General features: G+C 43.5%; 1 protein-coding gene across 6 annotated transcripts in view; it reads left to right on the top strand.

Moving 5' to 3' along the window:
- Positions 1–6,212: 6,212 nt before the first annotated feature.
- Positions 6,213–12,887, top strand: part of PPP4R1 (protein phosphatase 4 regulatory subunit 1) — a 102,368-nt gene continuing 95,693 nt past the window's right edge. For 3 of the 6 annotated variants that reach the window (XM_089671004.1, XM_089671008.1, XM_089671003.1), the window contains exon 1: positions 6,213–6,443. In XM_089671004.1, coding sequence (XP_089527130.1) covers positions 6,437–6,443 — 7 coding nt within the window. In that variant the 5' untranslated portion in view covers positions 6,213–6,436. Of the gene's footprint in view, positions 6,444–6,521; positions 6,708–12,887 lie in introns of those variants that run through there. The other 3 variants (XM_089671007.1, XM_089671006.1, XM_089671005.1) reach the window with 2 other exon arrangements.

Here is a 12,887-nt window from a genome sequence, read left to right as displayed (position 1 = left end):
AAAGTACAGAGAAGGGCAACTAAACTGATAAGAGGCATGGAGGAGATCAGCTATGAGGAAAGATTAGAGGAACTGAATATATTCTCTCTTGAAAAGAGGAGATTAAGGGGGGATATGATCAACATGTGTAAATATATCAGTGGTTCATATAGGGAACTCAGTGTAGAGCTATTCACCCTGAGGTCATCACAGTGGACAAGGGGGCACGCTTTACGTCTGGAGGAAAAGAAATTTTATCTCCAAACATGGAAAGGTTTCTTCACAGTGAGAGCTGTGAAAATGTGAAATAGACTTCCTCAAGAGTTGGTTCTGGCCAGCTCAGTGGATTGCTTTAAAAAAGGCCTGGATTCTTTCTTAGATACACAGAATATAACTGGATACTAACATTTATAGGTAAAGTTGATCCAGGGAATATCCGATTGACTCTCGGGGAATCAGGAAGGAATTTTTTTCCCTGCAGGAGAAAATGCTTTGCTGGGGGTTTTTTTGCCTTCCACTGGATCAACTGTGGGGTTTTTTTTAATGGTTGAACTGGATGGACTTTTGTCTTTTTTCAGCCAGACTAACTATGTAACTATGTAATAAAGTGGCCGGTGAGTGTATATTCTGAGAGCAATACCCTGCTGCTGTCAGAATAAACAGGTCAATGCTGCAGCCGACTGGCGTTCCTGAAAAGCAAACAACAACAACAGTTAACAATATAACTCAATAAAACACAACTCTTTCTGCTTTACTTTTTAATTATTTTATTACTTTTTAAGTTTTTTTGTAATTTAAAGTGACATTAAAAGCAATTAAAAAAAACAAACAAACATGGTATGCACTGTGTGCGTAGAATTGAGGCAAGTGAGTAGAATGCATGTACCGTAAGTAAAAAACGTTGAGCCTTTACAACCAAATTAACAATTTAAAACAATAACCTTGCAGCCTTTAATTTTAGCATCTCTCAAAATGCGATAGTTTCCTGATTACCTAACATCTTTTGAGACCCTTGTGCATGAATTGTGTACCCTAAACTGTGCCATGCTGTACCCTAAACTATTACTCCGCTAGTGTGTGGTATCAGTCCTTTATGCAGACACCAGGCTGGCCAGGACAGGAGGGACAGAAAAAACGGGTGTCGCACCTAATTCCACATACGCTACAGACACAACATCTTTTTTGGGGTGACTTTTGGGTTCAAGTACCAAGAAAGACATCAGGAAAATGCCTTTCATGCAGTCGACTCACTGCATCTGGATATGGGCCACAGCACCTTCTGGATACAAAGGGGTAGTGATGATTGCTTCCTGAAATTTTAGGAAGGATCCACTTCTTCCTTTTGCTTTGTAAAGCACAAAATCATTGTATAGAGCAAATTTAAATATACACTGTATTGCCGAAAGTATTGGGACACCCCTCCAAATCATTGGATGCAGGTGTTACGATCACCTCCATGGCCACAGGTGTATAAAATCAAGCACCTAGGCATGCAGACTGCTTCTACAAACATTTGTGAAAGAATGGGTCACTCTCAGGAGCTCAGTGAAGTACCATGGTAGGTTGCCACCTGTGCAACAAGTTCGTCCATGAAATTTCCTTGCTACTAAATATTCCACGGTCAACTGTTAGTCGTATTATAACATGTGGAAGTGGAAGCAGTTGGGAACAACAGAAACTCCGCCACAAAGTGCTAGGCCACGTAAAATGAAAGAATGGGGTCAGCACATGCTGATGCGCACAGTGCGCAGAAGTCACTAACTGTCTGCAGAGTCAATAGCTAAAGTCCTCCAAACTTCATGTGGCCTTCAGATTAGCACAAGTGTGACGAATCACGCTTCTCTGTCTGGCAATCCTAGGCCTGACCTCACAAATGTGCTTCTGGAAGAATGGTCAAACATTCCCATAGACACACTCCTTACCCTTCTGGACAGCCTTCTCAGAAGAGTTGAAGCTGCAAAGAGTGGGTCAACTCCATAATGAACCCCAAGGACTAAGACTGGGATACCATTAAAAGTTTGCATGCATGTCAAGGCAGGCATCCCAATACTTTTATTGGTAATATAGTGTATGTGTGTACAGTTGCAAGAAAAAGAAAAATGCAACAGGACAATGACCCAAAGCATACAAGTAATTCAACAAAACAATGGCTGCAACAGCACAGAATATGCCTTCTGGAGTGGCCCAGTCAGAGTCCTGACCTCAACCCGATTGAAATGCTGTGGCATTACCTTAAGAGAGCGATTCACACCAGACATCCCAAGAATATTGCTACACTGAAACAGTTTTGTGAAGAGGAGTGGTCCAAAATTACTCCAGATCGATGTGCAGGTCTGATCTGCAACTACAGGAAACGTTTGGTTGAGGTTATTGCTGCCAAAGGAGGGTCAACCAGTTATTAAGTCCAAAGGTTCACATACTTTTTCCTCCCTGCACTGTGAATGTTTACATGTTATGTGCAATTAAACCATGGCAACATCTAATGTTTGTGTAGTATTATGTTCAGCAGACTGTGTTCTTCTATTGTTGTGACTTAGATGACGTTCAGAGCACATTTATGCCCAATTCATACAAAACTCCACGTAATCCCAAGGGGTTCACATACTTTTTCTTGCAACTGTATATATACCCAGGTACAGTATATGTGCACAATTCCATTAGCACTCTTTTTGGGCCCTTTGCTGATAATACCTGTTTGTACATAGACTACTGTTATTAAGCCCATGGTTTCCATGATGTACATTCCTTGCTCTCTCCCACTCGGATACTCACCTTTGAAACCCTGCGCTCTTCTTATGATATCTCTCTGCGAGAGCATTTTGGCTACCTTCAACTCCGCCACTTTATCAATACATTAATACAGACACATTCGGGACCCTACAGGTTGACCCCCTTTGAAAGTCAATGCAGACATAGACCCCATGCTCCGGGCTTAATCTCTCTGGTCTACTCCTCCATTATTTTGGTATAGAACGCCTCCGGTCCATTCTTATCATCAGTGTTGACAGTCGGAACTCGGGGGCACTCTGGATTAGCAGCATTGGCGGACCATGACCCAAGCATTATCTAAATGTTCTAGGAAAGTTATCATTTTAGAAAATGCCTATAAGGTTCTTTATAGATGGTATTACACGCCTGCTCGTCTGGATCGTTTTATCCCCACATACTCCCCGACTTGCTTTCGGGGTTGTCAAAAAATAGGCACTATGGTCCATATTTGGTGGACTTGCCCCAAGGTTTGCAGATTGTGGATCAGGGTTTATGCCCTTCTCCGCACTATGTTTCACACAGATATTAAGCGCAACCCGTATGAAGCGCTCTTATTTAAACCATTAGTGGGCCTACTTCGTACTGAACGGCAGCTGGCATCGCATCTATTTATGGCTACCAAGCTGACAATCGCAAAGGCTTGGAAGACTCCCCTCCTAAGCTTCGAGGCTTTCAAAAATCAGATGAACTTTATCATGGTTAATGAAAAGCTGACTGCTATACTGTTAGACACCCATACAAAGTTCCTGCAGACATGGCATCCCTGGCTTGATATAGCCCAACCGTCGAGATTCGATCAGTCCCTTTTGTTGTTATAAGATTTACATACTATTTCATTTTTCTTTTTTTTTTCTTGTCGAAGTCCCCCTGGAGCCCTTTTCTTTGTGTTTTTTTTTTGTCTCCTTTCTCCTCGTTCCTTCTGTGTAGTCTGTCTTTACGATATTTGTGCTGATTGTGATTTCTTCTTTGAGTATCGTACCAGCAATACTATATCCATCGGGAGCCCAGAATATAGAGTACAATATGCATTCAGTGAGGCTTCATTTTCCATCTTTTCCACCTTCTGTATACAGATAGAGTGACAACTTTTTCTTTTAGTTTATTATGTCATTGGTCTCTAAATGTGTACCTTTTTTGCAACTTATTGTTTTGTTTTCCTTTTTTATATACGGCACTTGAGTACGAAGTTTATTTATTTTTTTGTCTTTCCATCAGTACATACTCTGTATCATTCATCAGAAAACATGTATGTTTTATTTCTGTCGGTCAGTGCATCTGTTTTTGACCGATTCTCTGATGTTATCTATTCTGCAATAAAATTCTTTGTAAAAGAATACTGTTATTAATTTTTTCTTATATAAACCTTGTATTACCTATACTGGTGTGTATCTATATATTTCTGGTTAATATTATATGCTGGTTGCAGTAGCTCCTCTACTCCCAAATACTTTGATCAGGTTACTGGTTAATATCCCAGGAAAGGAACCCCCTCTATTCACAGAGACCCTGTCCTGGGTGTAGGCACTGCCAACTTTATTAACCACTTGTGGACCTGGGACTTACCCATACGTCACTGGACTTCAAGTGGTTTTACTGGGATAATGCCTGCAGCTGCAGGCATCCAGTAACATTTTTTAGAGCTGGTAGTTGACACTCTTGTAAAAGCAATCAGCTGTAAAAGCGGCTAACTAACCGCTCAATTGCTTTTACAACCAGCAAGAGGGGATGCCCCCCACCATTCTCTTGGGCTCTCCCGGCCGCCAGAGAAACCCAAGTTACCACATAGAATGCACCATCCCAACGCATACGTTCCTGAGTTCGGAAATGGCTTCTTAGGGAAGCCGGTGGAAGGGGTACCCAGGTATGTGAAACGCCTGATCGTATTTATATTTACTGCTACCAGGATATCCACTGCACGCTCTTGGCGGTCCTCCTTGACCTCCTGAAGGCCAGGTTGTCCTGGATAATGGTCAATGAACATTTGACCGCTATTCTTCATGACAGGATGGTATATTTTGAAAAAAACCTGGGATCCTTGGATGCAATATCTTTCAGCATCATCCTAGGATGGAGGATAGTTGACATGGGATGTTGATAAACATTAACCGTCTTGCTCCCCGCACCCAACTGTTGACTGGACCCTTCTCCAACAAACATCCTTTGTTATTTCCTTTTTTCTTTCTTTACTTCCCCTATCTCTATTCTCACTCTTTTTCCATTTTAACTCGCCTTCTCTTTCCCCCCTTTCCTGGTCTTGAACATTAACTAACCAAGGGCCATGAGGGGTATATCCCCCTTATGGCCTGCTGAAAATTTGAGGGCGATTGCCCACTTTATATGGGTCAGGGTGGTCTAAGACACCAGACCTGATAAACAGTTTTACATTAGATTTAGTTTTTTCTTTTTGATCTTTCATTTACAGGCCCCTAATGCAGGCCATAGACGGGTTGAAAATCGGCCGATTTTCACACCGTTAGTGGGTTAATTGGTCGGCCGTTTTTCGGGGTTTTGGCACATTTCTTTTATCGGTAACATTGGAAAAAAAATCATCCGATATTCCCGGCAATGATGGGAGAAGAAGAAGAAGAAGAAAAAAGAATTCCAGTCCGCTAATATATTTGATACGAAAAAGTATTGCGGCCAGTTTTCAACCCGTCTATCACCTGCATAAGGGTCCTCTTTGGTCACCACCAACAGATAATTATTTTGACACATTGTATTTTTCACATTGCCTGTTCCGGCCCGAAAAGGCTGCAGCTTGTATGGGGTGGAAGCGGGAATGGATGTATATCTTCTCTGTACCGATTTGCAGTAATTCTAGCACTAGACCTCCTCTGTAAATCTAAAGTGGTAACCCGTAAAGGCTTTTAAAACGCCAATTATGGATCGTAAAATTTAAGTGGTTTGCCATCGTTGCATAGGCATGCGCAGTTTTAAAGCAAGGCATGTCTGGTATCTGTTTACTTGGTGTAACATCATCTTTTATATTTTACCAAAAAAAATTAGTTATGCATTGCGTTTTTTCATTGAAATCCAAAAGTGCATTTTTTCCAAACAATTTTGGGGTTATAGGTCATTCTTTAGCGAAAAATTTATTTTTTTACATGTAAACAAAAAAGTCAGAAAAAGGTGTGGAGGTCAAGTGGTTAACCCCGCTTCCACTTAGTAAAGGTTCTCATTCTCTTATTTACCTATACATTTAGTACAATATCCTCCTTGGGGATAGCCAGTTCTCATACCCCCCACCAAATAAAATAAATAAAAGAGAAATAAGGGGCAGTGGTCACCCCCCAACCCCTGGACGTATACACTTTGCACCCCCATTTTCTAGACAGAGGGGTGTCACCAATCACCTCACACCATAAACACCCTGCACAGATGGCTGAGAGCTGTGATCCTCCACACACACACTTTCCGGGAACACACAACTTCCACTCTTGTCCCATCTGTCCTGCGGAGGTCACATGGTGCGGTCACATGACCGTGATGTCATCTCCTCCTCCTAACCCCTCCGATCTTGTATCTTCCGTGATCCGAGGCTGCAACTTGGGAATTGGAGGAAAAGACGGAGGCGCATTGGGGACTTACACCCTCCCCTCGGTGACCGCACCTCATACACACCCCCGGGAGCTGGGCGGAGACTGTGCGGGCTGCAGACTCCATGTAGCGGCGCGGCCTGGGACACAAGATGGCGGGTGAGAGGAACGGCGTCGTGTGCGTGTCATAGAAAGTGTCATGTGCCATGGCAGGGCTCGGAGCGGTGTAGGGGTGTGACTGGGCCCGGGGCGGTGGAAAGTGGCCAGTCATTGGGCTGTGTGTTGGGAGGTCTATAGACTCGTGCACAGGGCTCTGACATCTAGTCTCAGCACTAGGGGCCGACGGTGCATTTCTATTGGCTGCTCTGTGTATAGAATCCCCGCACTTCTCTGTATTGTCTTCACTGAGTAGTCACTGAGCAGGTATGTACAGGGGGCCACAGGACGTTACTTAAAGGGGCCATAGAATAGCGTGGGGGTAGGCAGCGTCCGCGGGGTAGCGTGGGGGTAGGCAGGGTGTGTGGGGGTAGGCAGCGTCCGTGGGGTAGCGCGGGGGTAGGCAGCGTCCGTAGGGTAGCACGGGGGTAGGCAGGGTGCACGGGGGTAGGCAGCGTGCACGGGGGTAGGCAGCGTCCGTGGGGTAGCGCGGGGGTAGGCAGCGTCCGTGGGGTAGTGCGGGGGTAGGCGGGGTGTGTGGGGGTAGGCAGCGTCCACGGAGGTAGCGCGGGGGGTAGGTAGCATCTGTAGGGTGGCGCGGGGGTAGGCAGTGTCCGTGGGGTAGGCAGCATCTATAGCAGTGGTCTCCAAGCTGTGGCCCTTTCCTTGCCTATATCTGGTCCTTGGGCCACTGTTCCACCAACTGACACCAATGGTGGGAGGGAAGCACTGGCCCCCACTAAACCCCAAAGGACAGTAACCTGGCCCTTTGCTTAGAAAGTTTGGAGACCCCTGATCTATAGGATAGCACGGGGGTAGGTAATGCCGGTAGAATAGCACGGGGGTAAGTAATGCCTACAGGATAGTACCGAGTAAATTGATACCCAACATGCCAAACCTTAAATTTGTGAATAGCAACAGACTAAAGTACCCTATATTTTCTATAGGCGACACTTCAAAAACCCCTATAGGTCATCAGTTTAGTGTTCCAGAGGAGGTCTTATACTAGAATTATTACACTCACACTGGTGTGCGTGGCGATATATAACGTGTATCGCAGTTGACGTTTGCATGCATAGGCACCCTGCCGTGTGCATTTATGTATGTGCCTATATGTGGGGGGGCTTAAAATAAAATGGGGGGGGCTTTGATGTTATATATGCTTGGGTGTAACTTTATTTTTGTTTTGCTTAATTTTTATTTTTTCTTTCATCACATAGTAGACACAAAGTCTGCAATGCAGATCGCCCTGGTCTCTAGCCAGGGAAAGTGACAGCTGTGACCTCATACACGTCTTCTTCTGGGTCACAGAAACATTCGTCCGCTTACCTCTCTTCCCTCCACCTGCCATGGCGCTCCCTGGGCTCACAGATAGGCAAGCGGGGCCCGGATACATGGCGGGGGGAGGGGCCAGTACTGGGGACTGTGAAAGCAGACTGCTTCCACTTGACACCTGTCCATATTATACACAATCCTGGTGGCTGCAGCCACCAAAATCTGTATATACCCCCCCCCCCCACTGACAGGACCTGGTGGCAAAAGGGTTAAAGTGCCCTTCAGGTCCTGTTTAGAAATGTTATACACAGATGCTAATGGGAGTGCTGATTGTCCTGTTACCCCCTGGTCACATCAAAGCCTAATTTGAAATCATGCGACTTACAGTAAAGTCGCATGATTTCAAAATCGGGTGACTTGCTGATTTCATTGAGATTTGCAAGACATCTGACACAGATGTCTATGCAAATTGCAACAAAAGTAGTGCATGCACTACTTTAGAAATTGGTGCGGATCCGTCCAGGTTGGGACTGCACCGATATGACCACTCTAATAGCGGACAATAGGGTGCGACTTGGCATACAATTTGCAAGTCACAGGGCATGCAAATCACATGCCAAGTCTCACCCGATGTGACCGGGGGCTTAAGCAAGCTTCACGTAGTGCTGAAGCCTGCTAGCAGCTTGTTTAACCATTAGCCGCCCGGCCAATAGCCGTTTGGCGGCTTGAAAAGCGCTGCAGCTTTCCGGGTCCACGCCATTTGGCGTGCTCCCGCACATGCGCCGTTTGCGCTATTGCAGAGCGGCGCAGCAGCGGGATCTGTCACCGCCCGTGCACCTTGGACACGGCCGATGACAGATCCGAGTACCGGCTCCCGTTGCCGGTACCATGTGACCTGCCGCGACCAATCACAGCAGGTCACATGACAGTTGTATACAATGGATGGCTTCATTCATGATGCCATCCATTGTATACTAGTGCCTAGCTGTGAATGGTCATAGCTAATCACATGCACATGTCATGTGATTAGCTGTGACCAAATCACAGCTAAGCACAAAAAAAAAAAAAAAAGCTGAATGAATCGATTTCATTCAGCTAAATGCTTGCTTATAGCAAAGTAATTCTTTGCTATAAGCAAATTGTGTAAAAAAAAAAAAAAAAAAAAAAAAAATACTGATCACTTCCCCAAAGTAGTACAATGTTACTATGGTAACATTGTACTATTTTGGCCATAGTAAAATATGAAAAAAAATCTTAAAAAAAATAAAAAAAAATGTAATAAAAAATTAAATATAATAAAAAAATAAAAAAAAATTAAAAAAAAATATAATTTTTTTTTTTTTCATACTGTCACCAGTCAGTGTCCCTGTTCACCGCCATGCCAGTTATATGATGACGCTGTACTGCACTGGTGACAGTATGTAAAAAAAAAAATAGTGAAAATAATATTTTTCATTTTTTCATTTTCGGAAAAATTATGACAAAAAAATACAACTTCAAAAAACTCGCCATGCCTCTTATGAAGTACGTCCGACTGTCTACTCAGCAAAAAGGGGTCATTTGGGGATATCTGTACTATTCTGACATTCTTGGACCTCAAGAAATTAGATTGGCTGTCAGTACTTCAGGATTGATCAATATTCAGATCTATACCATAGTTTGTGAACTCTATAACTTTCCTACAAACTAAATAATACATCCTAATTTGGGTTATTTTCACCAAAGACATGTAGCAGAATACATCTCGTCCTAAATTTATGAAGAACAATTATTTATTTGTAAACTTTTATAACAGAAACAAAGAAAAATGTGTTTTTTTTTCAAAATTTTTGGTCTTTTTTTGTTAATTTAGCAAAAAATAAAAACCCCAGCGGTGATTAAATACCACCAAAAGAAAGCTCTAGTTGTGTGAAGAAAATGATAAAATTTTAGTTTGGGTACAATGTTGTATGACTGCGCAATTGTCATTCAAAGTGTGAGAGCGCTGAAACCTGAAAAATGGCCTGGGCAGGAAGGTGTAAAATTGCACGGTATTGAAACGGTTAAAGTGATGGTCAAAAACCCCATTAGGGTCTTTGTTTAACATTTACAAACTGAAGATGAAGGCCACTTTAAAAGCTTCAGGGCTGATTCACATCATTAAGCTGTGCGGGAAAGTCACGTTTTCCATACCGCGTTGAACCACTTGCCCTCCAGAGGATTTACCCCCCTTCTTGACCAGGCCTTTTTTTTTTTGCATTACAGAGCTGCGTTACTTTAACTGACAATTAAACAGTCATGCAATGCTGCACCTAAATTAAATTTGTGTTTTGTTTTTTTTTGCTATTAAACATATCCAGTAAAAAAAAAATCAAAAAATCAAATGTCATCATAAATTTAGGCCAAAATGTAAAAATCCCAATACGTGTCAATTAATTAGTTTACGTGAAAGTTATAGCGTTTACAAATGACGGAGTATATATACTGGGATTTTTAATTTTTACTAGTAATGGCGGCAATCGGCGACTTATAGCGGGACTGCAGCAGACATTCTGACACTGGGGGGAACTGACTTGGTGTCACTGACATCCCCAGTGACACCAGTACAGTGATCAGTGCTAATAAAATGCACTGACACTGTACTAATGGCACTGAGCAGGAAGGGGTTAACATCTGGGGCAATCAAAGGGTTAACTGTGTGCTGGGTGTGTTTTACTATGGGCCTGTGTCTGTGCTTCACTGTAAGCACACTGCTTTGCATGGTTTTGCTGTGCACAGCCATGCAAAGCAGTGTGCAGGAGCTGACAGGGATGAGAATTGTTTTGTTTACTGACAGTTCCCCGGTCAGAGATCCTCGGCAATCACCGGGTGCTGGCGATTAATCACCAGCCGGGACCTGGTGATTGACAACCGCAAATGGCGTGATTTTGCACACCTGTGCTGCCCTGTAGCAGTGTATCTGCTATAGTGTGTACAGGAAGCGATTAAAACGTGCGGGCAGCATCCGTGGGGTAGCGCGGGGGTAGGCAGCGTCCATTAGGGTAGGCAACGTCCGTGGGGTAGCGTGGGGGTAGGCAGTGTCCATAGGATAGCGTGGGGGTAGGCAGTGTCCATAGGATAGCGTGGGGGTAGGCAGCGTCTATAGCAGTGGTCTCCAAGCTGTGGCCCTTTGCTTGCCTATATCTGGTCCTTGGGCCACTATTCCACCAACTGACACCAATGGCGGGAGGGAGGCACTGGTCCCCACTAAAGCCCAAAGGACAGTAAACTGGCCCTTTGCTTAGAAAGTTTGGAGACACCTGGTCTATAGGATAGCACGGGGGTAGGTAATGCCGGTAGAATACCATGGGGGTAAGTAATGCATACAGGATAGTACCGAGTAAATTGATACCCAACATGCCAAACCTTAAATTTGTGAATAGCAACAGACTAAAGTACCCTATATTTTCTATAGGCGACACTTCAAAAACCCCTATAGGTCATCAGTTTAGTGTTCCAGAGGAGGTCTTATACTAGAATTATTACACTCACACTGGTGTGCGTGGTGATATATAACGTGTATCGCAGTTGATGTTTGCATGCATAGGCACCCTGCCGTGTGCATTTACGTATGTGCGTATATGTGGGGGGGCTTAAAATAAAATTGGGGGGGGGGCCTTTGATGTTATATATGCTTGGGTGTAACTTTTTTTTCTCTTTTGCTTAATTTTTATTTTTTCAGTCATCACATAGTAGACACAAAGTCCCCTTTGTTTTGATTTTTAGGGGATAGGTTCTCTTTACATGCAGGGTATGCAATACATTGCATGCAATGCAGATCGCACTGGTCTCTTACCAGGGAAAGTGACAGCTGTGACCTCATACACGTCTTCTGGGTCACAGAAACATTTGTCCGCTTACCTCTCTTGTGATCTGTTGTGAGGAGCAATACGTTAGCTGCACTTCAAACACATCACAAATAGTTTTTTTATGCACCAGCTCACGTGGTCTTGCAGCACAGTGAGAGTTGGTGCGATGCATTTTTCAAAAGTATTGCATGCATTGCTTTTTTGCTCTGTCCAGTTAGATTGGCAGCCCATTCAAATAAGTGGACTTCAAAATTGCACTTCAAGAGATCGCACATGACGCATACTGTGTTCCTGTGCAATTGTGGTGCGACCTGTCCCTTAAAACTTTCTGAAAGCTCTGCAGATACTTTGTAAAAGCCTTCTGTTCACATTGCTCCTTATATAAGCTGGAGCCTGTGTGAAACAAGCCTTATATTTCAGCGTGTAACTCTCCCTGACACACAGGACTGTTTTTCCCTTCTGTATTCTTACTGTGCATATCTATACAGTATAGGTGGAAGGTGTGGTGCAGAACTGAGGCATTAAAAATACAACCAGGATATTATGCCATGTAGGGAAAAGTCTAAACATACAAAAAGGTGGTTAGAAGTTAAAGTGATACTAAACACACACTGTTTAATTTACATTATCCCTTCTCTTTGTATAGGTAGATGATGGCACTGTAATTATTTTAATAAAAAACATCTATGTATCTTCTTCCTAATCATTATACAGCTATCACATGACCAAGCTCTTTCCCAGCCTGTCTGCAGAGAAATCTAAGCAGGAGGAGCTCCTAGTTCTCGGCTTCTGGTCACCTGTTTAAAATATATATTTAAAAAAAACAGCCTTTTGGATACAGCGTAAAAAATAGTAGCAATAAACCATTTTAAAGTGTCATGCAAAGATTATATATATACTATATTGCCAAAAGTATTGTGATACCCCTCCAAATCATTGGATTCAGGTGTATAAAATCAAGCACCGAGGCATGCAGACTGCTTCTACAAACATTTGTGAAGGAATAGGTCACCATTGTGCTACCTGTGCAATAATTCCATCCATGAAATTTCTTTGCCACTTAATATTCCACAGTCAAGTGTTACACCCCGGTCACACTGGGTGCGACTTCCCATGTGATTTGCCATGCAATGCAAGGTGCAAATCGCATGGCAAGTCGCACCCTATTGTCCGCAGTTAAAGCAGTCATATCAGTGTTAATCTGACGTGGTCGCAGCCACACCGATTTCTAAAGTAGTGCATGCACTGCTTCAGGTGTGACTTGCATAGTCATCTGTATTTTGCCGCAGATGTCTTGCAAGTTGCGCCTCAAGTCAAAATGACATCCAACTTTGAAATTGTGCGA

Source organism: Staurois parvus, unplaced genomic scaffold (genome assembly GCF_062004578.1).
Source record: "Staurois parvus isolate SC_StPar_1 unplaced genomic scaffold, SC_StPar_1.0 ptg000097l, whole genome shotgun sequence".
In the NCBI taxonomy this organism is placed as follows: Eukaryota; Metazoa; Chordata; class Amphibia; order Anura; family Ranidae; genus Staurois; species Staurois parvus.
This window is presented reverse-complemented; position numbering and strand designations above follow the sequence as displayed.